This window comes from Danio rerio, chromosome 13, assembly GCF_052040795.2.
Source record: "Danio rerio strain M-AB ecotype USA chromosome 13, GRCz13ab, whole genome shotgun sequence".
NCBI lineage: Eukaryota > Metazoa > Chordata > Actinopteri > Cypriniformes > Danionidae > Danio > Danio rerio.
In genome coordinates this window covers 53452501-53477737 of record NC_141033.1, presented here as the reverse complement: position 1 = coordinate 53477737, position 25237 = coordinate 53452501, and the positions used below count along the sequence as shown (strand labels likewise).

Here is a 25237-nt window from a genome sequence, read left to right as displayed (position 1 = left end):
ATCATACTAGTAACATGCTAATTCATACTAGACTCATACTAGTGACATGCTAATTCATACTAGAATCATGCTAATAACATGCTACTTCATGCTAGGAAACACTGGTAACATGCTAATTTTACTACAATCATGCTAATAACACACTAATTCATGCTAGAATTATGCTAGTAACATGCTAAATCGTGCTAGAATCATGCTAATAACATGCTAATCCATGCTAGAATCGTACTAATAAGATGCTAATTCATGCTAATAACATGCTAATCTATGCTAGAATCATGCTAATAACATGCTACTTATACTTTTTCAAACTGTTTTTAAACTAAATAAACTATTACCAACAGGCTTTGTCAAGCCAGCCTCAAAGTTTGTCTCGACGAACTTTACTGTCTAGTTTTTATTTATTCTTCTTCTGAGACTAAAATTCAAAATCTATCTGCTCCTTGAACTTTCAAGCTATTACCACCAAACTCACACCAGACCTCCAAACTGGTCTGACTCTTTATGCTATATCTTTTCCGACTGATCCGACTTTCGGTTTTCCGAAAAACGTCCCGGGACTGTCGGAAAAATCCCATAGACTTAACATTGGATCAAACTTTGTGACCTCATAACTCTGCGTCAGACTGTTGCACAGACTTCTAACTGGGCTCATTTAACTCAGACTATCAAACTGCCAATGACTGATCACCTTTAAACTTTCTAGCCACGCCCTAGCAACCACTTTTGGACCCTAGTAACTGTCCCATAGACTTCCATTTAAAAGACTCTCATTGACTTAACATGGGATCAAACTTTGTGAGCTGATAACTCTGAATCAGACTGTCCTACAGACTAATGGCTGAACTCATTTAACTCTGAATGCCAAACTGCCAATAACTGATGAGCTTTTAACTTTCTAGCCACACCCCTAACTACCACATACTGCACCCTAGCAACTGTCCCATAGACTTCCATTACAAAGACTCTCATTGACTTTACATGGGATCAAACTTTGTGAGCTCATAACTCTGAAACAGACTATCCTACAGACTAATGGCTGAGCTCATTTAACTCCGACTACCAATCTGCCAATAACTGATGAGCTTTTAACTTTGTAGCCACACCCCTAACTACCACATACTGCACCCTAGCAACTGTCCAATAGACTTCTATTACAAAAGACTCTCATTGACTTTACATGGGATCAAACTTTGTGAGCTCATAACTCTGCATCAGACTGTCATAGAGACTAATGGCTGAGCTCATTTAACTCAGTCTAGCCAGCAGCCAATCACTGATGGCCTTTTAACTTTCTAGCCACACCCCTAACTACCACATACTGCACCCTAGCAACTGTCCTATAGACTGTAATTAGCTGTGCTATTAAATGCTTATAATTCTAACATGCTAATGACATGCCAATCATGCTAGCAACATGCTACTCATATGCTAATCATGCTAATGACATGCTAACTCATACTGGAAACATGCTAATGACATGCTAATTTGTACTAGAATCATGCTAGTAACATGCTAATTCATACTAGACTCACGTTAATAACTGGCCTACATGCATATTTTTGCTTAGCAGTGTCCTATTGACTTGGGGGATGGCTCATCTGACTCAGACAACCAATGAGCATCTCAATATGATAATAAAGCTCACAAGCCACGCCCCCAAGTTGATTCCATAGACTTCCATTAAAATAGGCCAAGATGCATATCTTTGCATAGCAGTGTCATAGAGACATGGGGGTTGGTTCATTTGACTTAGACAGCCAACCACATTCAAGTGCACTCTGTAACCTCGCCCATAGCAACAAAACAGAGTACCCTAGCAACCATTCATCAACAGCTATATCTCAGCATCAGAACATCGTAGAGACTTGAAAATTGGCTCGTTCAACTCATGCTAGCAAACGGAACTTCCTATATGCTACACATGCTAGCAGTGATTAGCTACATGCTAATATTGACTAGCCAAGTACTGTAACTTGATAGACATGCTTACTAAGTATAAATGTTTTATCAAGCATGTATGTGAGGCTTGCCTAGTAACCACCCAGGGTACCCTAGCAACTGCCTAGCAACCACCAAAATTACCCTAGCAACGGCCTAGCAACGGCCTAGTAATGCCTTAGTAAGGGCCTAGCGACCACACAGGACACCCTAGCAACCGCCTAGCAACGCCTTAGCAACCAATTAGAATACCCTAGCAACCACCTAGCAACCACTTGGGACACCTTAGCAACCGCCTAGCAACACCTTAGCAACCACCTAGCAACCACTCAGGACACCACAGCAACCACCTAGCAAGAGCTTAGCAACCACCTAGCAACCACTCAGAACACCCTAGCAACCGCCTAGCAACACCTTAGCAAAAACCTAGCAACCAGTCAGAACACCCTAGCAACCACCTAGCAACATCTTAGCAACCACCTAGCAACCACACAGAACACCTTAGCAACCACCTAGCAACATCTTAGCAACCACCTAGCAACCACTTAGGACACCCTACAGACTACCTAGCGACGATTTAGCAACCACTCAGAAGACCCTAGCAACCACCTAAGCATGCTATGTGACATGCTAATTCATACTAGAATCATGCTAGTAACATGCTAATTCATACTACAGTCATGCTAATAACATGCTAATTTACACTAGAATCTTGCTAATAACATGCTAATTCATGCTAGAATCATGCTAGTAACATGCTAATTTATACTAGAATCATGCTAGTGACATGCTAATGCATGATATAATCATGCTAATAACATGCTAATTCATGCTAGAATCATGCAAGTAACATGCTAATTCATGCTAGAATCATGCTAGTAACATGCTAATTCATACTAGAATCATGCTAATAACGTGCTAATTCATGCTGGAATCATGATAGTAACATGCTAATTCATGCTAGAATCATACTAGTAACATGCTAATTCATGCTAGAATCACACTAGTAACATGCTAATTAGGCTGGCTTGTCAAAGCCAACCTACTGTTATCCTATTTAAACTTATTAGGCTGGCTTGTCAAAGCCAGACTACTGTTCTACTATTTAAACTTATTATTATTAGGCTGGCTTGTCAAAGCCAACCTACTGTTATGCTATTTAAACTTATTATTATTAGGCTGGCTTGTCAAAGCCAACCTACTGTTATCCTATTTAAACTTATTATTATTATTTTTATTTATTCTTCTTCTGAGACTAAAATTCAAAATCTATCTGCTCCTTGAACTTTCAAACTATTACCACCAAACTCACACCAGACCTCCAAACTGGTCTGACTCTTTATGCTATATCTTTTCCGACTGATCCGACTTTCGGTTTTCCGAAAAACGTCCCGGGACTGTCGGAAAAATCCCATAGACTTAACATTGGATCAAACTTTGTGACCTCATAACTCTGCGTCAGACTGTTGCACAGACTTCTAACTGGGCTCATTTAACTCAGACTATCAAACTGTCAATGACTGATCACCTTTAAACTTTCTAGCCACGCCCTAGCAACCACTTTTGGACCCTAGTAACTGTCCCATAGACTTCCATTCAATAGACTCTCATTGACTTAACATGGGATCAAACTTTGTGAGCTTATAACTCTGAATCAGACTGTCCTACAGACTAATGGCTGAGCTCATTTAACTCTGAATGCCAAACTGCCAATAACTGATGAGCTTTTAACTTTCTAGCCACAACCCTAACTACCACATACTGCACCCTAGCAACTGTCCCGTAGACTTCCATTACAAAAGACTCTCATTGACTTAACATGGGATCAAACTTTGTGAGCTCATAACTCTGCATCAGACTGTCATAGAGACTAATGGCTGAGCTCATTTAACTCAGACTACCAAACTACCAATAACTGATGAGCTTTTAACTTTCTAGCCACACCCCTAACTACCACATACTGCACCCTAGCAACTGTCCTATAGACTGTAATTAGCTGTGCTGTCAAATGCTTATAAATCTAACATACTAATGACATGCCAATCATGCTAGCAACATGCTACTCATATGCTAATCATGCTAATGACATGCTAACTCATACTGGAAACATGCTAATGACATGCTAATTTGTACAAGAATCATGCTAGTAACATGCTAATTCATACTAGACTCATGTTAATAACTGGCCTACATGCATATCTTTGCTTAGCAGTGTCCTATTGACTTGGGGGATGGCTCATCTGACTCAGACAACCAATGAGCATCTCAATATGATAATGAAGCTCACAAGCCACGCCCCCAAATTGATTCCATAGACTTTCATTAAAATAGGCCAAGATGCATATCTTTGCATAGCAGTGTCACAGAGACATGGGGGTTGGTTCATTTGACTTAGACAGCCAACCACATTCAAGTGCACTCTGTAACCTCGCCCATAGCAACAAAACAGAGTACCCTAGCAACCATTCATCAACAGCTATATCTCAGCATCAGAACATCGTAGAGACTTGGAGATTGGCTCGTTTGACTCATGCTAGCAAACGGAACTTCCTAAATGCTGCACATGCTAGCAGTGATTAGCTACATGCTAATATTGGCTAGCCAAGTACTGTAACTTGCTAGAAATGCTTACTAAGTATAAATGTTTTATCAAGCATGTATGTGAGGCTTGCCTAGTAACCAACCAGGGTACCCTAGCAACTGCCTAGCAACCACCCAAATTACCCTAGCAACCGCCTAGCAACCACCTAGCAACGGCCTAGTAATGCCTTAGTAAGGGCCTAGCGACCACTCAGGACACCCTAGCAACCGCCTAGCAACGCCTTAGCAACCACTCAGAATACCTTAGCAACCACCTAGCAACACCCTAGCAACCACCTAGCAACCACTTGGGACACCTTAGCAACTGCCTAGCAACACCTTAGCAACCACCTAGCAACCACTCATAACACCCTAGCAACTGCCTAGCAACGCCTTAGCAACCACCTAGCAACCACTCAGGACACCTTAGCAACCACCTAGCAACATCTTAGCAACCACCTAGCAACCACTCAGGACACCCTAGCAACCACCTAGCAACGCCTTAGCAACCACTCAGAATACCCTAGCAACCATCTAGCAACCACTTAGGACACCTTAGCAACCACCCAGCAACACCTTAGCAACCACCTAGCAACCACTCAGAACACCCTAGCAACCGCCTAGCAACACCTTAGCAACCACCTAGCAACCACTTAGGACACCCTAGCAACCGTCTAGCAACACCTTAGCAACCACCTAGCAACACCTTAGCACATGCTAATTCGTGCTAGAATCATGCTAACAACATGCTAATTCATGCTAGAATCATACTAACAACATGCTAACTTCATGCTAGAATCATGCTAATTCATGCTAAAATCGTGCTAGTAACATGCTAATTCATGCTAGAATCATGCTAGTAACATGCTAATTCATACTGGAATCATGCTAGAAACATGCTAATTCATGCTAGAATCATGCTAATAACATGCTAATTCATACTGGAATCATGCTAGTAACATGCTAATTCATGCTAGAATCATGCTAATAACATGTTAATTCATACTAGAATCAACCTAATGACATGCTAATTCATACTAGACTCATGCTATTAACATGCTAATTCTTACTGGAATCATGCTAGTAACATGCTAATTCATGCTAGAATCATGCTAATAACATGCTAATTCATACTGGAATCATGCTAGTAACTTGATAGTTCATCCTAGAATCATGCTAATAACATGCTAATTTATGCTAGAATCAAGCTAGTAACATGCTAACTCATGCTATAATCATGCTAATACCATGCTAACTCATACTAGAATCATGCTAATAACATGCTAATTCATACTAGAATCATGCTAATTCATACTAGAATCATGCTAGTTACATGCTAATTCATGCTAGAATCATGCTAGTAACATGCTTATTCATGCTAGAATCATGCTAATAACATGCTAATTTATACTAGAATCATGCTAGTAACATGCTAATTCATACTAGACTCATGCTAGTGACATGCTAATTCATACTAGAATCATGCTAATAACATGCTAATTCATGCTAGAATCATGCTAATAACATGCTAATTTATTCTAGAATCATGCTAGTAACATGCTAATTCATACTAGACTCATGCTAGTGACATGCTAATTCATACTAGAATCATGCTAGTGACATGCTAGTTCATACTAGAATCTTGCTAATAACATGCTAATTTATGCTAGAATCATGCTAATAACATGCTAATTCATGCTAGAATCATGGTAGTAACATGCTAAATCGTGCTAGAATCATGCTAATTCATGCTAATAACATGCTAATCCATGCTAGAATCGTACTAATAAGATGCTAATTCATGCTAATAACATGCTAATCTATGCTAGAATCATGTTAATAACATGCTACTTATACTTTTTCAAACTGTTTTTAAACTAAATAAACTATTACCAACAGGCTTTGTCAAGCCAGCCTCAAAGTTTGTCTCGACGAACTTTACTGTCTAGTTATTTTTATTTATTATTCTTCTTCTGAGACTAAAATTCAAAATCTATCTGCTCCTTGAACTTTCAAACTATTACCACCAAACTCACACCAGACCTCCAAACTATTCTGACTCGGTATGCTATATCTCCTCAGACTGATTGGACTTTCGGTTTTCCGAAAAACGTCCCGGGACTGTCGGAAAAATCCCATAGACTTAACATTGGACCAAACTTTGTGACCTCGTAACTCTGCGTCAGACTGTCGCACAGAACTCTAACTGAGCTCATTTAACTCAGACTATCAAACTGTCAATGACTGATCACCTTTAAACTTTCTAGCCACGCCCTAGCAACCACTTTTGGACCCTAGTAACTGTCCCATAGACTTCAATTCAAAAGACTCTCATTGACTTAACATGGGATCAAACTTTGTGAGTTCATAACTCTGAATCAGACTGTCCTACAGACTAATGGCTGAGCTCATTTAACTCAGACTACCAAACTGCCAATAACTGATGAGCTTTTACCTTTCTAGCCACACCCCTAACTACCACATACTGCACCCCAGCAGCTGTCCCGTAGACTTCCATTACAAAAGACTCTCATTGACTTTACATGGGATCAAACTTTGTGAGCTCATAACTCTGCCTCAGACTGTCCTACAGACTAATGGCTGAGCTCATTTAACTCCAACTACCAATCTGCCAATAACTGATGAGCTTTTAATTTTCTAGCCACACCCCTAACTACCACATACTGCACCCTAGCAACTGTCCCGTAGACTTCCATTACAAAAGACTCTCATTGACTTAACATGGGATCAAACTTTGTGAGCTCATAACTCTGCATCAGACTGTCATAGAGACTAAAGGCTGAGCTCATTTAACTCAGTCTAGCCAGCAGCCAATCACTGATGGCCTTTTAACTTTCTAGCCACACCCCTAACTACCACATACTGCACCCTAGCAACTGTCCTATAGACTGTAACTAGCTGTGCTTTCAAATGCTTATAATTCTAACATACTAATGACATGCCAATCATGCTAGCAACATGCTACTTATATGCTAATCATGCTAATGACATGCTAACTCATACTGGAAACATGCTAATGACATGCTAATTTGTACTAGAATCATGCTAGTAACATGCTAATTCATACCAGACTCATGTTAATAACTGGCCTACATGCATATCTTTGCTTAGCAGTGTCCTATTGACTTGGGGGATGGCTCATCTGACTCAGACAACCAATGAGCATCTCAATATGATAATGAAGCTCACAAGCCACGCCCCCAAATTGATTCCATAGACTTCCATTAAAATAGGCCAAGATGCATATCTTTGCATAGCAGTGTCATAGAGACATGGGGGTTGGTTCATTTGACTTAGACAGCCAACCACATTCAAGTGCACTCTGTAACCTCGCCCATAGCAACAAAACAGAGTACCCTAGCAACCATTCATCAACAGCTATATCTCAGCATCAGAACATCGTAGAGACTTGGAGATTGGCTCGTTTGACTCATGCTAGCAAACAGAACTTCCTAAATGCTACACATGCTAGCAGTGATTAGCTACATGCTAATATTGACTAGCCAAGTACTGTAACTTGCTAGAAATGCTTACTAAGTATAAATGTTTTATCAAGCATGTATGTGAGGCTTGCCTAGTAACCAACCAGGGTACCCTAGCAACTGCCTAGCAACCACCCAAATTACCCTAGCAACCGCCTAGCAACCACCTAGCAACGGCCTAGTAATGCCTTAGTAAGGGCCTAGCGACCACTCAGGACACCCTAGCAACCGCCTAGCAACGCCTTAGCAACCACTCAGAATACCTTAGCAACCACCTAGCAACACCTTAGCAACCACCTAGCAACCACTTGGGACACCCTAGCAACCGCCTAGCAACACCTTAGCAACCACCTAGCAACCACTCATAACACCCTAGCAACTGCCTAGCAACGCCTTAGCAACCACCTAGCAACCACTCAGGACACCCTAGCAACCACCTAGCAATACCTTAGCAACCACATAGCAACCACTCAGAACACCCTAGCAACCACCTAGCAACGCCTTAGCAACCACTCAGAATACCCTAGCAACCATCTAGCAACCACTTAGGACACCTTAGCAACCACCTAGCAACACCTTAGCAACCACCTAGCAACCACTCAAAACACCTTAGCAACCGCCTAGCAACACCTTAGCAACCACCTAGCAACCACTTAGGACACCCTAGCAACCGTCTATCAACACCTTAGCAACCACCTAGCAACACCTTAGCACATGCTAATTCGTGCTAGAATCATGTTAACAACATGCTAATTCATGCTAGAATCATGCTAACAACATGCTAACTTCATGCTAGAATCATGCTAATTCATGCTAAAATCGTGCTAGTAACATGCTAATTCATGCTAGAATCATGCTAGTAACATGCTAATTCATACTGGAATCATGCTAGTAACATGCTAATTCATGCTAGAATCATGCTAATAACATGCTAATTCATACTGGAATCATGCTAGTAACATGCTAATTCATGCTAGAATCATGCTAATAACATGCTAATTCATACTAGACTCATGCTAGTAACATGCTAACTCATACTGGAATCATGCTAGTAACATGCTAATTCATGCTAGAATCATGCTAATAACATGCTAATTCACACTGGAATCATGCTAGTAACATGCTAGTTCATCCTAGAATCATGCTAGTAACATGCTAATTTATGCTAGAATCATGCTAGTAACATGCTAACTCATGCTAGAATCATGCTAATAACATGCTAACTCATACTAGAATCATGCTAATAACATGCTAATTCACACTAGAATCATGCTAATTCATGCTAGAATCATGCTAGTAACATGCTAATTCATGCTAGAATCATGCTAGTAACATGCTTATTCATGCTAGAATCATGCTAATAATATGCTAATTTAGACTAGAATCATGCTAGTAACATGCTAATTCATACTAGACTCATGCTAGTGACATGCTAATTCATACTAGAATCATGCTAATAGCATGCTAATTCATGCTAGAATCATGCTAATAACATGCTAATTTATACTAGAATCATGCTAGTAACATGCTAATTCATACTAGACTCATGCTAGTGACATGCTAATTCATACTAGAATCATGCTAGTGACATGCTAGTTCATACTAGAATCTTGCTAATAACATGCTAATTCATGCTAGAATCATGCTAATAACATGCTAATTCATGCTAGAATCATGGTAGTAACATGCTAATTTTACTACAATCATGCTAATAACACACTAATTCATGCTAGAATTATGCTAGTAACATGCTAAATCGTGCTAGAATCATGCTAATTCATGCTAATAACATGCTAATCCATGCTAAAATCGTACTTATAAGATGCTAATTCATGCTAATAACATGCTAATCTATGCTAGAATCATGCTATTAACATGCTACTTATACTTTATCAAACTGTTTTTAAACTAAATAAACTATTACCAACAGGCTTTGTCAAGCCAGCCTCAAAGTTTGTCTCGACGAACTTTACTGTCTAGTTTAGGTTGTAATTAGGTTTAAGCATTAGGTAGAATATAATAGCATGCAGAATATGTACTTTATAAGTAGTAATAGCCAACTACTATCTTAATAATAAGCAGATATGAAGCCACTAATTAAAGTGTTACCAAAATCTTCTTTAGTATAAAGTCATCTATGGATGGCCAGAGGGAATTAAATTAACAGCCAATCTTATTATTTTTTTGGGGGGGGGGGGTTAGTGTTTATATTGCATGGCTTTTTGGATTGCATATGACACCACTGCCTAATCATTAATCGATAAAGGAAATGCATGACAATGATGGCACGATCAACTGCATACACTTCTGCATTTTAGGAAGGAATTAGACCACAAAACAAAAACCATGGTTAGAAATCCATTCAACCATTTCCAGGCCGATTTGGATGTGATTTCTTTAAACGACTGCTCTGACAGCATCCAAGCAAACAAAACTCTGGGTTTTGCATCAAGAACTCTAGTGTGACAGAATTCTCGTTTATTTATAAGCTGGAAGCCTGCATCAAACGCTCTGCTCATGGGATATAAGAATCCGATGATTGTGCTGGACTTTATGTAATGCTGGATACTCTGCAAATTATTTTAATGCTGCATTGAAGAGATGGCTAAAGTACTAATGAACTGAGAAGAAATCACTATAAACTTGTCATCAGTAATATATCATCTCTTAGACTTTATGGTATCACTATTTATTGATTCCTTGTGTGCTAACTCTTATTTGATGGCTGAAATATTGAAGTAGGATAAACTTGTGCTGCATGTATTCGGACTGTCTGAAGTGAAGTTTAATTTTAAACTAATTTCGAGAGGAGCACGTGCTCATGATTGACCCAGCTGGTCCACATTAGCTAATCATGATCCTCCAATCAAAGGATCCCAAGTCACTATATATATATATATATATATATATATATATATATATATATATATATATATATATATATATATATATATATATATATATATATATATATATCCTCATTTCCTTTCTACAACTATCTTTCTACTAGAGCAAGAATACCAATGGCATTGGGTCCTTGCTGAGCCATCTGGTATTTCTGTGTGGAGTTTGCATGTTCTCCCCGTGTCCGCATGGGTTTTCCCCGGGTTCCCCAGTTTCCTCCCACCGTCTAAATATGCTCTATATTATAGATAAAATCAGCCTAAATGTTTTTTCTAATGTCTTACTCTCAGGAAGATCAGCTCGGCCTCAGCAGCGGGTGAGTTTGAGATCAACCTGAGCTCAATTGACCCTTCGCTAAGCCCCGCCCTCCTTAGTTACTGTTGCTATGCCTGTCAACCTTTCGTGCCTGGCACGACTTTTTTTTGTGTGTGCGCCGGTTTCAGACATTGCAAGGGATATTATGTCATTTTTGGCGAACAGGTGAGATATCAGAGAAAGCTAGACAAAAAAAAGGACTGCAGTATGCGTTACAGTGGTATATTCACCACATAATAGGCAACTGATTAGAGAATAATTCAATTTAAATTGAAGCTAGCTTAGCCTAGCTAGCTTCAATATGTAAATTAAATTCAAATATAATTTACATATTTGATCTCATAATTTCGACTTTGGGATAATTTATACTTTTTAAAGTAATTTCAACCTTTCAGCTCATAATCTCATGGTTTTGAATGAGCACGTCCTAATTTTGACTTTATAAAGTTGCAATTTCAACTTTTTATCTCACAGTTGTATCTTAGTAAGTCATAACTTTTTAAGTCAACTTTGATTTAGTAAGTCATTATTTCAACTCTAAGTGATCATTTTAAAAATCATTCAGAATTTAAAATGTTATTTTTCCATATATTTCCATATTTTATCACATAATTTCGACTTTTTAAACTTGTAATTTCTACTTTTTGATAATATGAAGTCATAATTTCGACTTTTATCTCAATTTTGAATTAGTGCGTCCTAATTTTTTTCTTTTTAATCTCGAAATTTTGACCTTTTTAAGTCAGAATTTCTATTTAGTGAATCATAATGTTGACTTTTTAAAGTAATAAACTTTTTATCCCATGAATTAGATTTGGTAAGTTGTATTTTTGTCTTTATAATGTCAATGTAGACTTTTCCTCTCTTGATTTTGACTTAGTAAGACATACTTTTGCTTTTTTGTAAGTCTTAAAATGGATTTTTTAAGCCATGATTGTTGTCTTTTCTCATAATTTCAACTTTCTAAATCATTTAGACTTTTTAAGGCATGATTTAAATCATCATTTTTAACATGGTTATAAAGCATTGCACTCTGCATTAGTGTCTGAATTGTTTTCCTATAATCAGAACAGCATGACAAACGCAGAGTTTACATTGAGTTCAGATTCATCAGTTCTCCTCTAGAGCCTGAATCAGGTGTGTTCTCGTACCTGAGAGCGTCGTCTACGCAGAAACCCTTTGATCGGGCGAGACTGGAGAGAAACGTCCTCCTGCTTTTCCCCATCCGCTTTTCCACCAGAAACAGAGTCACATCGCTGAACTTCACATGCTCACCACCCTGAGACGTGGAAACCTCAGCACGCACACGCTTTCGGCTAGGAAGCATCTCCACAGCAGGGCCTAGGGCTTCTGTCAGCGCCTCTCTGACTGTGTTGTTGTGCAAAGCTGCATGTCTTATTTTTCTTTGAGCGACAAAACTGGCAGTTGGTGTGGCGTGTTTGTTTATGGTTTTGGCAAGAGTTTGGAGACTCTTACAACAGGTGCTTTTGATTTGGCACTCGTTCTGATAGGGCACTGCCAAAACTACCGCTAACAGATGGATGGAGAACACTGGGTCACGCAGAAGAAAATATGAGAAATAACATCAGCAACTGGGGGAGAGTTGAATCAATATTGTTGAGCACATACTCACTGGTGCAGCAATGATATATCAGTGAAACCACACTGCTGCCAAAGGGATAGTTCACTCAATAAATGAAATGTACTCACTATTTACTCTTCCTCAAGTGTTTTCGAATGCTTATGAGGTTCTTTCTTCTGTTGAACTCAAAAGAAGACATCATTAAAAGGAAAGTTTGTCCAAAAAACATACTTAAATAGTTCATTTACTCTCAATCAGACCACTGAAGATGTATATTAGGTGACTGTTTTCTTCAGCAGAACATTAGAGAACATTTTAGGCTGAATTCGTACAATGTAAGTCAATGGTCACCCGTTATCAAGAATAATAACAACAACATGTAATCAAATCAACAACCATGGCTTTCTGATGATGCATTAAAGTCGTACGAAGGGGAAGATAAAAAAATCGGTCTGTGTAGGAAATTTAACATTATTTACAGTGATATTAGTTTTAAGCCAATGGGTAAACAGAATCATTATTAAATGTGTGGAAGGTTTATTTCCAAAACCTTTACCTTCTCTGTTCACCCGCTTTCAAAGTTATCATTCAATTAAAAGGGCATTATCAGGGGTTATCAGCTGATAGATTTGGGCCAGTCGGGGCCTTCTGTGCCTACTGGTAGTCTCAGAAGGCTGTTATCATCCATCCACATGGTTAATAACCTATACTAATAGAAAAGACTCCACATCCAGATCTGTTTTTACATTACTGTGATGGTTGGGTTTAGGATTGTGGTAGACGTTAATGAAATACAATTGATGGGAAATTAAAAAAATTCTTTAAATATTTTTGTTAACTTCCGGTCGCAGTGGTATGTGATCTATAGCTGATTAACCATGAGGATGGATGATAACAGGCTTCTGAGCGCAAAATGCCCCTACTGGCCCATATCTATCAGCTGATGACCACTGATAATGCCCATTCAATCGAGTGATGGCATTTGAATCGGCTGTTCCTATATAGTGGACTTATGATTTATTTGTTTTAAACTTTAGCTTTATTTTAAAGGGAATGAATACTTTTGCATTTTTAAAACATTCTTTAGTTGACAGAATTACTCTACAAAAAGTATGTGTAACACTTTATTTTGATGGTCCATTTGAGAACATGTGAACTTACATTATCCCTAACCCCAACCTACTTATAATCTAATGAGAATTAGTTGGCATGTACCAGTTTGAGTTCGGCTCGAACCAGTGACCTTCTTTCTGTAAGGCGAACGTGCTACCCACAGTGCCTCCATGCAGCCATTAAATGCATAATAATAAAATAAAAAATAATACATTTTTAACTTTTACCTAAAGGGCAGCTATGGTGAAAAATCTACTTTTCAAGCTGTTTGGACAGACATGTGTGTTAGTATAGTGTATACACAGTCATATTGGGGTGATATAAACACACACAGTCCTTTTTTTCAATTTAATAACATAAAAACGGTGGACCAATTGGAGTGGTTTTCAGACCGTTCGTTTCTTCAAGAAACGACTAAAAACTCAACTATTTAGTCTCTACTTCACTTCCTAATCTGCAATTGCCTCTCTGGATATACCACTAACTGTACTTTACTAATTAAAACTTTAAAAATTACTAATAAAATTAGTAAAAATTACTAATAAAAAAATTACAAATGCTTTCCTTCTTAGACTTTACAGACCTAAAACTCTTGCTCTTATAGTTGTGTTAATTGCTTCCTTGTCCTCATTTGTAAGTCGCTTTGGATAAAAGCGTCTGCTAAATGTCTAGATGTAAATGTAAATGTCAGACCGACCGCAACTTTATGTAGGAGTGCTGGAATCAGCTTCCAGAAATGATCAGATGTGCTCCAACATTAGGCACATTCAAATCAAGACTGAAAACACATCTGTTTAGCTGTGCCTTTACTGAATGAGCACTGTGCTGCGTCTGACAGATTGTTGTTTTTCTCTTCTTCTTCATTCTTTTATATCACATTTTACCTGTTTTTATGTTTTGTTTTGTTTTTACATATTTTTATTATTTGTTTTTATTTTTATTTTACTTGTTTCTTTTATTCTTGTTTATGTAAAGCACTTTGAATTGCCATTGTGTATGAAATGTGCTATATAAATAAACTTGCCTTGCCTTGCCTTGCCCTGGAGTGCTGTCCCCCCGCCCACCAATATTGATTGACAGCCTTGCATCACGATCATATCCTCAGTTTCTTGTTGCACGTCCACCATTTTCAGCGTCCAATTTTTGATGAAAAGCTTATTGGGCTCAACACAAGATCAATATTCTAATCGGATTCTAATCGGATTTATTGCTTGTACCTTTTGCGTGGCGCGGCATGGGTTTCTGTCGGGGTGCACGCGGCAGAGCTTCTGGTCTGCGGCTCAGCCTGGCTTTCTGTAGCGGTGCACGCGGCGGAGCTTCGGGTCAGCGGCTCGGCGTGGGATTCTGTCGGGGTGCAGGTGGCGAAGCTTCGGGTCAGTGGCTCGGCGTGGGTTTCTGTCGGGGTGCACGCGGCAGAGCTTCTGGTCTGCGGCTCAGCCTGGCTTTCTGTAGCGGTGCACGCGGCGGAGCTTCGGGTCAGCGGCTCGGCGTGGGTTTCTGTCGGGGTGCAGGTGGCGGAGCTTCGGGTCAGCGGCTTGGCGCGGCGCCGTTGTGTTTGCCCTGGTGGAGGCCTGTGTTTGGAGTTCTGGAATGCGTGGAGCGACGATTCGGGACACTTCATGTTTCTGCCACTCCACTGAGAGTGTCTGGTGTGCCGTGTCATGGCGCATTCGGTGCTTCAGTCAAGGTTAATTCAGTGTGTGTGGTTATTAGTCTCAGTGTACAAGCTCGGCACTTGTAAACCGAGACTATATAAAGACACAAATGATTGTGTACTCTCTGCTTGGTCTGTGTCCGACTCGTACATGTACTGCTGAATGCTCATCCTAGCTTAGCTTCTCTCTCTCTCTGTCTGTCAGCCTGTCTGTTGCAAACACAGAGCTTGCCCCCTTGCTACGTTGGGCGGGAAGCCGAAAATGTGAAGCAACAAGCCCCTAAAACAGCAAACTGTGTAAATGTGTAACGCTGGGGAGTGACACTGACAACAGAAGGTAGGATCCAAATGCAGGTTTATTCAAAGTCAGGCAAGCGATGGTCAATTCAGGTGCAAACAGATATATGTAGACAATCCAGAATCGTAATCAAACAAAGGCGAGGGGTCAGAAGGCAGGCGGCTAAACAGGAGAACTGGATAAACAAAGCTAAGATCAAAACACAGGAAACCAAGACCAGGATAACGCGTTGTAATGTCACCTTACAGATAAACAAGACTCGGCAAACTGAAGGAGTGAATGTGTGGCTTAAATAGTGTGTGTTAATCAGTCTCTGAAAGTCCTCAGGTGTGAATGTAAATCAAGCTAAATGAGAAAGCAGGTGTGTGGGTGAAGAGCATGTATGAAGTTGAAGTCCATTAACTGGCAGATTTGTAGTTTCATGAGTGAGTGTTTACCAGCGACATCTGGTGGTTTGTTCACTGGTAAACATGACAAAATGCCCCCAACATAACACTTTTTAACACATTATAATAAAAACATCTGAACTGTGTGTTGAATTGAACCTAAACTGGCACACTCAGAACAACCAGAATATTAATATTAAATCTGAAAAAAGGGGTAAACTATGTGCCCTTTAATGTTTACAATGCAGGATCCAATTAGATCCACTTATTTGGTAAACAAAGCAAGTCTCTCATATAATATACTAAAAGACAGAAAATATTACAAACTGTGTTGTATATGAACCATATATTTTAATATTACTATTATTATATCATTAAATATTAGTGAAATATAATATAAATTTACACACATTTACACAAGTAAATATCTAGACCACGAAAAATCTGCGGATTTCTGCACGTGCAGATTCTGTGCAGGTCTACTGAATCCACAAGTGGATTCAAAAACTGCAAATACACTAAAAACAGGACTTCAAAGCAAAACTTTTCAATATATTACACTATATTTCCAGTATACACAGACAGCACTTTCTAATAAATGACTGTTTCAGTAACTCCAGTTTACCAGTAGAGTTTGTTCGTGCACAAGGGTATCATTAAGATGGAAAAGAAAACACCATCTATTAACCGTTGCAACAAAAACACACAATTCCCTAGGATTTCTTTGCATGTGGACCATTATAGGAATAATTCACCCAAAAATGAAAATTACCCCATAATTTACTCACCCTCACCATAATCCTTGCAGTACATGACTTTTTTGCAGTCTGACAAACACAAGCGGGGTAGTTTTAATATGCATTCTGGCTGGCTGTTCTTGCTGAATAATGGTGTTGGATAGTGACTTTTATGTTAAAACTCCCAAAAACGCATCAATCAATTATCAAATCAGCTCATCAGCTGCCAAAGGGTTAATGCCAAGGCTATAATAGTTTTGCATTTTTCATTAGTTTTAGTTTCTATTTCGTTTTGTTTCTATTTCGTTTCACCCTTATAAAGCACCCATGTCTTAATGTCCAGAATGTAATTTTAAGGCTTGGTTGTGTTTATAAGATGCAAAGCAATGTGTGCTCATGTTTCCCTTGAAGGAAATCGCGTTATTTTTATTCATTAATCTCACTTTGATTATACACAGCTACTCAGCTAACATGAAAACGACTTTCAAATTTCCTAGTTCCTCTGACAGGCCCGCCCTTAAATGACTCTGATTGGTCATCGTCATAATGTGCTGCGATTCGCGGATCGGCTCCACATCGCGCCCTTAAAAGCACGTGCTTTTCTGCTGTGTAAACAATTAGTCAACCTAACGCCTGCACATTAAAATAAAATCTGACAAGTGTCTGTAATGAGTGAAAATGGGGTGCGGCTCCTTTAAGAGTGTTTGCCATTGTGTGTGCGTCTATGCGTGTGTGTGTGTGAATGTTGTCTGCGTCTATGTGTGTGTGTGTGTGTGTGTGTGTGTGTGTGAGTGAGTGAGTGAATGTGTGAACTTTCCGTGACAAGTGCATGTGCGCAGGAGTTTTTATTTCTTTTTCTCTGATGCTCTGATTAGGTTATTTTCTGTAAGATATCATGACAGAAGAATAAAGCACAAGATGTGGGATGAGACCTGTGTGAGCCTTGATTTATTTTTTTGCTGCTACCTCGAGTCAGGTGAGCTCTCCTGTATTTTTTTAACTCAATGCGTTACACGTCTTTCGCATGTATCCGGAATATGCAGGTGTAAGCAATATGAATCATCCACATATCTTTTGCGACTTTATTATCTGAGATGTGAAACGCATGGAAAAGCTGCCTGAAGACAATCAATGCAGTCACGCACACACATAAGAGACACGAACGTGCTGGTGGAGTGTGTGTGTGTGTGTGTGTGTGTGTGTGTGTGTGTGTGTTTACAGCAGTTTGACTGATAAATATGAATTTGTAGCTAAATTGTTTGCGGTGCAAAGCAGCATTTCCCATTGTTTACATCATTGCTACAGCATACCGTTATCGCTAGACACTGTACATGTCATGATCAATTTTAACAAATATAAACACTTACAGATTGTAGTTCACAGCTTCTGCTGTGAGGAGATTTTAGCCGAATCCAGCACTGAACTGGGAGAGATTCTGGAGCTGTTTTGTCAAATCATGCTTGCTGTGTATTTAATAATTCTCTGGAACATAATTAATATTGAACTGTAAGCACTTCTGTCTCTGTGCCGTGTCCTTTGGAAGCCCAAATACAGAAATAGATGAAGCTCTGTGGAAACAGCAGCGTTTGGACGCATTTTAGCTTCACCTCTGCTATAACGTTACAGCGCCTCTGGCCACTCCCCTTAGCTGCGCAGTGTGTGTGTGCGGTAAACAAACCTTAGGCTGTACTCACACTAGGTACAGTTGCCTCGAACTGGGCCAAAGCACGCTTGTCCCCCCTCCCGTCTCCCCCTACGGCCCGCACTCACACCATATCGGGCCTCGGCACGCTTACGTCATCGCTGCTGCTCTGTTCTGTGAGAAGCACTCACTATGGCAAGCCTTTTTAGCATTTACACCTTTGTTCTGACTTCATAAATATATTTAGAGATATCTCTAATTATATTTTGACTAGTCATAATTATAATTCGACTATGTCAGAATGACAATTAGAGATATCTGCAATTACAATTGTACTAGTACGAAATCAGATTGGAGATATCTGCAAATATATTATGACTAGTCATATTCCTCCATTGACTTCCATTGAAAAATATTTGCAGATATCTCTAAATAAATTTTGACTAGTAACAATTGCAATTAGACATTTCTCTAACTGAGTTTTTACTAGTCATAATACATTTGGAGATGTCTTTAATTCGTCATATTTAGAGATATTTACAAATATATTTGAAGATATCTCTAATTAATTTACTAATAGTCGAATTACAGTTGTAGATATCTTGAATTGGATTTTTGACTAGCTTAGTACTAGTACAATTGTAATTGCAGATATCTCTAATTGTCATTCTGACTAGTCGAATTATAATTATGACTAGTCAAAATATAATTAGAGATATAGTCAGAACAAGGTTTAAATGCTAAAACGGCTTGCCATACGCTCTCACTCAGCATTACAGTGGACATTTCTCTAGTTATTTCCTTTCAGTGGTTTGTTATGCAGTGACATGCAGTCAAATATTTCGCCAAACAGTCCTTAGGGATGCGGGGACATGCAGTCAGATATTTCGCCGAACAGATCCGCCACTTTTGGCGCTCATAAACAATCATAAAGCCCTCGTGCTGCAGGAATGAGGAGGTCTGCTGAAGGTGCAGCTGTGGTGCAGTGAGGGGTTTGCGTCTTTAATAAACTACGGCAGTTTGCGTTCACTGAACAGTAAGAATGATTAATAAATCCATATGAAACAGCCCCTTAAAAGTCACGTCTCGCTTTCAGTTTCGGGCTTTGGCGCGTTTTGCACTCACACACAAGCGTACCACGCCAAAGCCCTAGTGAACAGCGCTCAGGCACACCTCTTCCATCCGGTCCAGGGCCAGCCAAGTGAACCGTGCTTGAGCCGGATTCAGCGCACTCACACTTCTCAAACGATCCGGGAAACGGGCCTGGGCACGGTACGGATGGCATAGTGTGAGTAGGCCCTTAGTGATCTCACAGGGGCCGGAAGTATCTTTTGTAGTCCCCAAAATTCGTTCATTGTAGGCTTTACTAAGATAACTCTGTAAAAACCAAGGCCTCCCTTTGCATTGAACTTTTTACATCCAGAGATGTTGTTTATGTTCACACAGCTACATTACACATCAACTAAAGATTAACATATGATATCATAGTGGACCACCTCTTTAATGTGGTTCATCATGATGCGATTTACCTTCTATGTGTGATTTGATTGGACTCACAGGACTGATTTCTCTAACCCTCATAGACAAGAAAAAATAGTGACTGCAGGTTAAAAAAATTAGGAGTAAAAGTACCGGTACAGCACTAATAATGTACTCAAGGGAAAGTAAAAGTACACATTTTTAAAGCTACTTATTGAATTACAATTCCTGAGATAAACTACTCAATTACAGTCACTTGAGTATTTGTAATTACTTGCATTACACCACTGGAAAGCAGCCCTACTTTTTGTAATGTTTTCCTCTGTTGAATTTGTCCTATTTTTACACACTATATTAAAAATAAAAAGCTTGCAAGTTGCTGTTGTTCTCTGTCAAACACATGTGCTGACAACATTTTCAGCCACAGAGGGAATACATGCACATGCTGCAGGTGCATCACACTGAACTTCACCGAGTTTTTCCTGTTGTGTCTCAGAAGTCCTGGACTAAATTTTCCTCCACTAAGCCACCATGGGACAGAGCAGGGTCGGTCACAGTTATAAACCTCTACATCTGTCCAGCGACGTCCAGCAGTTTCCACATATGTAGTACAGACAACCCTCCTGTTTTTTAGCGCGCCGCCATCTGCCTGAGCCAGCTAATGAGCCGACCTGCTAGGAAGAAACCCTTCATTAGCCGCTGAATGGACGCGGAGTGCCATATGTGGAGATGAACTGGTCATTGAGGACTTTTTAGATCTCTATTACGCTTCTTCTTTACAGGAGGACTCACACTGTTCCCCTCGGCGCATCGCTTACTTCATACTGATGCTTTTATTTATCCTGTTAATGCTTTGTTGTTGTTTTTTTGCTAGTTGCTTAAGTTACTTTATGATCCATTAAAGTTATTCTTAGTCTTTTTTTTATGTATGCCTTTCACTGGATGAGTTATAGTAAAGAAATTGTACACTCACTGGCCACTTTATTAGGTACACCTATCCAACTGCTCTATAACTTAAATTTCTAATCAGCCAATCACATGGCAGCAGCTCAACGCATTTAGCCATGTAGACATGGTCAAGAGGATTTGCTGCCGTTCTAAGTGAGCATCAGAATGGGGAAGCTTTAAGTGACTTTGAACGTGGCATGGTTGTTGGTGCCAGACGGGATGGTGTATTTCAGAAACTGCTGATCTACTGGGATTTTCACGCACAACCATCTCCAGGGTTTACAGAGAATGCGCCGACAAAGAGGGAATATCCAGTGAGCGGCAGTTCTGTGGGCGCAAATGCCTTGTTGATGAGGCCAGAGGTCAGAGGAGAATGGCCAGACTGGTTCCAGCGGATAGAAAGGCGACAGTAACTCAAATAAGCACTCGTTACAACCGAGCTCTGCAGAAGAGCATCTCTGAACACACAACACGTCCAACCTTGAGGCGGATGGGCTACAGCAGCAGAAGACCACACCGGGTGCCGCTCCTGTCAGCTAAGAACAGGAAACTGAGGCTACAATTCACACAGACTCACCAAAACTGGACAATAGAAGATTGGAGAAACGTTGCTGCTCTGATGAGTCTCCATTTCTGCTGACACATTCAGATGCTCGGCTCACAATTTGGCCTCAACAACATGAAAGCATGGATCATCCTGCCTTGTATCAGCGGTTCAGGCTGGTGGTGGTGGTGTAATGGTGTGGGGGAGATTTTCTTTGGGTTCATTAGTACCAATTGTGCATCGACTCAACGCCACAGCCTACCTGAGTATTGCTGCTGACCATGTCCATCCCTTTATGAGCACAGTGTCTCCATCTTCTGATGGCTACTTCCAGCAGGATAACACACCATGTCATAAAGCTCAATCATCTCAGGCTGGTTTCTTGAACATGACAATGAGTTCACTGTACTCAAATGGCCTCCACAGTCACCAGAGCTCAATCCAATAGAGCACTTTGGGATGTGGTGGAACGGGAGATTGGCATCATGGATGTGCAGCCGACAAATGTGTGATGCTATCATGTCAATATGGAGCAAAATCTCTGAGGAATATTTCCAGTGCCTTGTTAAATCTCTGTCACGAAGGTTTAAGGCAGTTCTGAAGGCAAACGAGGGTTCAACCTGGTACTAGTGTGGTGTACCTAATAAAGTGGCCGGTTAGTGTATTTTAATAACTTAAGAATATATATTACAACCAGAGTTTATATGTAATCTGGATCACACTCATACACTACAGCCACTTTAGTTGTTCAATTCCCCTATAGCGCATGTGTTTGGACTGTGGAGGGAAACCGGAGCACCCGGAGGAAACCCACGCCAACATGCAAACTCCACACAGAAATGCCAACTGACCCAGCCAGGACTCGAACTAGTGACCTTTTTGCTTTAAGGCCACAGTGCTAGCCACCGTGCCACCGATACTAACATCTAAAAATCTTGAAGTCCTTTCAAGCTCATCGTTAAAGCTCAAATTCACCAACAGTAAGTGAAACCACACATTTTCTACTTCTCCATCTTCAGGACCGCAGTGATTTTCTCCATAGCACTTATTGTTTCAATGCATATGAAGCAGAAGCTGTGTGGAATGTGGAGGTGTGTGTGTGTGTGTGTGTGTGTGTGTGTGTGTGTGTGTGTGTGTGTGTAATGCTCCATCTCTCATTAACTCAATGCTAGAGGTTAACTGGAGTCGCGCTGTAGCTTTGTGCAATCGTGAAGCCACTTCCTCTCGCAGCTTTGGATGGACTCCAGAATTAAAACACACACACACACACACACACACACACACCTGCAGAAGGGAAGAGAGGAGCTGATTCCAGGAACAGGCGTATAAACAGTAACTGCTATTAATCTGACATTGCATGAGAAATCATCTGAAGCTGATGATGCTTCTTCAAACACACACAATATACTAATTTATCTTATTTGTGATGAAATAAAGGAAGAAATTAAACATTTCATTTAAAATATGTTGTATTTTTTTAGCCTGCAGTTTATATATAGGCTATTACATTATTCTATGTATTTATTTATTTAAACTATATTAAGTTAAATTACGCCTGTATTTTACCATTCGCTTTGACTTTAGCAGTTCATTGATAACTAATCAAAGAACATTTAACTGAGCTCTGCGAAAAGGTTTGTATGGCCTACAGCCAAAAGCGGAATATTAGCACCAAGCCGGCAATACTGCCTGAAAACTATTTCTCTAATCAGAAAACAATAAACACAATTATCCAAGGCACAGCATTGTATTAGATTTTATACAACAGTTCTGTCTGGTTCTCGAATCTGATTGGCTGATTCTGATTCTCCATGTTTTGTTCATATTTAGTAATGAGCAATGTCACACTCATAGCAGTGCGATATGGCTGTATATCGGCAATGGTGGGGGCACTGAGGCACGAGGCCGCAACGCACGCCTCCCACCAGTGCCAATATACAGCCGTATCGCACTGCTACGAGTGTGACATTGCTCATTACTAAATATGAACAAGACATGGAGATAACCTGTCACCCGCAGCATCAAGTCCCCCGCCTTCAGAGCTGGCCACTACTGAGAATGAAGCTTGGCTGCCCCTACTGGTAATGTTTATTTGTTTATTATATATATATATATATATATATATATATATATATATATATATATATATATATTCACACACACAAACATGCACACATTCACCAGCCACTTCATTAGGTACACCTTACTAGTACCAGGTTGGACCACCTTCAGAACTGCCTTAATCCTTCATGACATAGATTCAACAAGCTACTGGAAATATTCCTCAGAGATTTTGCTCCATATTGACATGATAGCATCACACAGTTGCTGCAGATTTGTCGGCTGCACATCCATGATGCCAATCTCCCGTTCCACCACATCCCAAAGCTGCTCTATTGGATTGAGAGCTGCTGACTGTGGAGGCCATTTGAGTACAGTGAACTCATTGTCATGTTCAAGAAACCAGTCTGAGATGATTAGAGCTTTATGACATGCTGCGTTATCCTGCTGGAAGTAGCCATCAGAAGATGGAGACACTGTGCTCATAAAGGGATGGACATGGTCAGCAGCAATACTCAGGTAGGCTGTGGTGTTGATGCTCAATTGGTACTAATGAGCCCAAAGTGTTTCAAGAAAATCTCCCCCACACCATTACACCACCACCACCAGCCTGAACCGCTGATACAAGGCAGGATGATCCATGCTTTCATGGTGTTGACACCAAATTGTGAGTCGAGCATCTGAATGTGTCAGCAGAAATGGAGACTCATCAGAGCAGCAACGTTTCTCCAATCTTCTATTGTCCAGTTTTGGTGAGCCTGTGTGAATTGTAGCCTCAGTTTCCTGTTCTTAGCTGACAGGAGTGGCACCCGGTGTGGTCTTCTGCTGCTGTAGCCCATCCGCCTCAAGGTTGGACGTGTTGTGTGTTCAGAGATGCTCTTCTGCAGAGCTCAGTTGTAACGAGTGCTTATTTGAGTAACTGTTGCCTTTCTATCAGCTGGAACCAGTCTGGCCATTCTCCTCTGACCTCTGGCCTCAACAAGGCATTTGCGCCCACAGAACTGCCGCTCACTGGATATTCCCTCTTTGTCAGAGCATTCTCTGTAAACTCTAGAGATGGTTGTGCGTGAAAATCCCAGTAGATCAGCAGTTTCTGAAATACTCACACCATCCAGTCTGGCACCAACAACCATGCCACGTTCAAAGTCACTTAAATCCCCTTTCCACCATACTATATAGCATCTTTCACAAAACACTATTTGTACTGTATCAACAAGTATTTCTACAATAAATGTTCACCTTGAATTCAAGGCATTACCGTCAGTTCTGTGTCATCCACCAGTGATTTCTGATGAATTAATGAGCGATTTCTTTCTACATCAAAAACAGCTTCAGAGTTCAACACAGCGTGCTAAACTACAGCAGTATTTATAGTATTTCTGAATAACAGCTCCTGTGGTTATAACAGCCCGAATCTTTCCATGAGTCACTCTTAGGATGCAAAACAAACACAAACAACCAACCAGATCTCCAGCTTGTTGCATTTCTTCACAGTGAAACCTATTAATAATCAAACGTGTTACAGCATCATCTTCAGTAAATAAAGCTTG

General features: G+C 40.1%; 2 protein-coding genes across 6 annotated transcripts in view; one reads left to right on the top strand and one right to left on the bottom strand.

The window, feature by feature from the left end:
• blnk (B cell linker) overlaps positions 1-25237 on the top strand; it is a 221780-nt gene that overhangs the window by 121909 nt on the left and 74634 nt on the right. The gene's annotated exons all lie outside the window — the stretch shown is intronic.
• dntt (deoxynucleotidyltransferase, terminal) overlaps positions 1-25237 on the bottom strand; it is a 394622-nt gene that overhangs the window by 296504 nt on the left and 72881 nt on the right. The window contains 1 exon segment of one of the 5 annotated variants that reach the window (NM_001014817.1): positions 12395-12575. The exons of the other annotated variants lie outside the window; for them this stretch is intronic. Within the exon segment in view, the coding sequence (NP_001014817.1) occupies positions 12395-12570 (176 nt within the window). The 5' untranslated portion in view covers positions 12571-12575. 5 annotated transcript variants of the gene reach the window in all.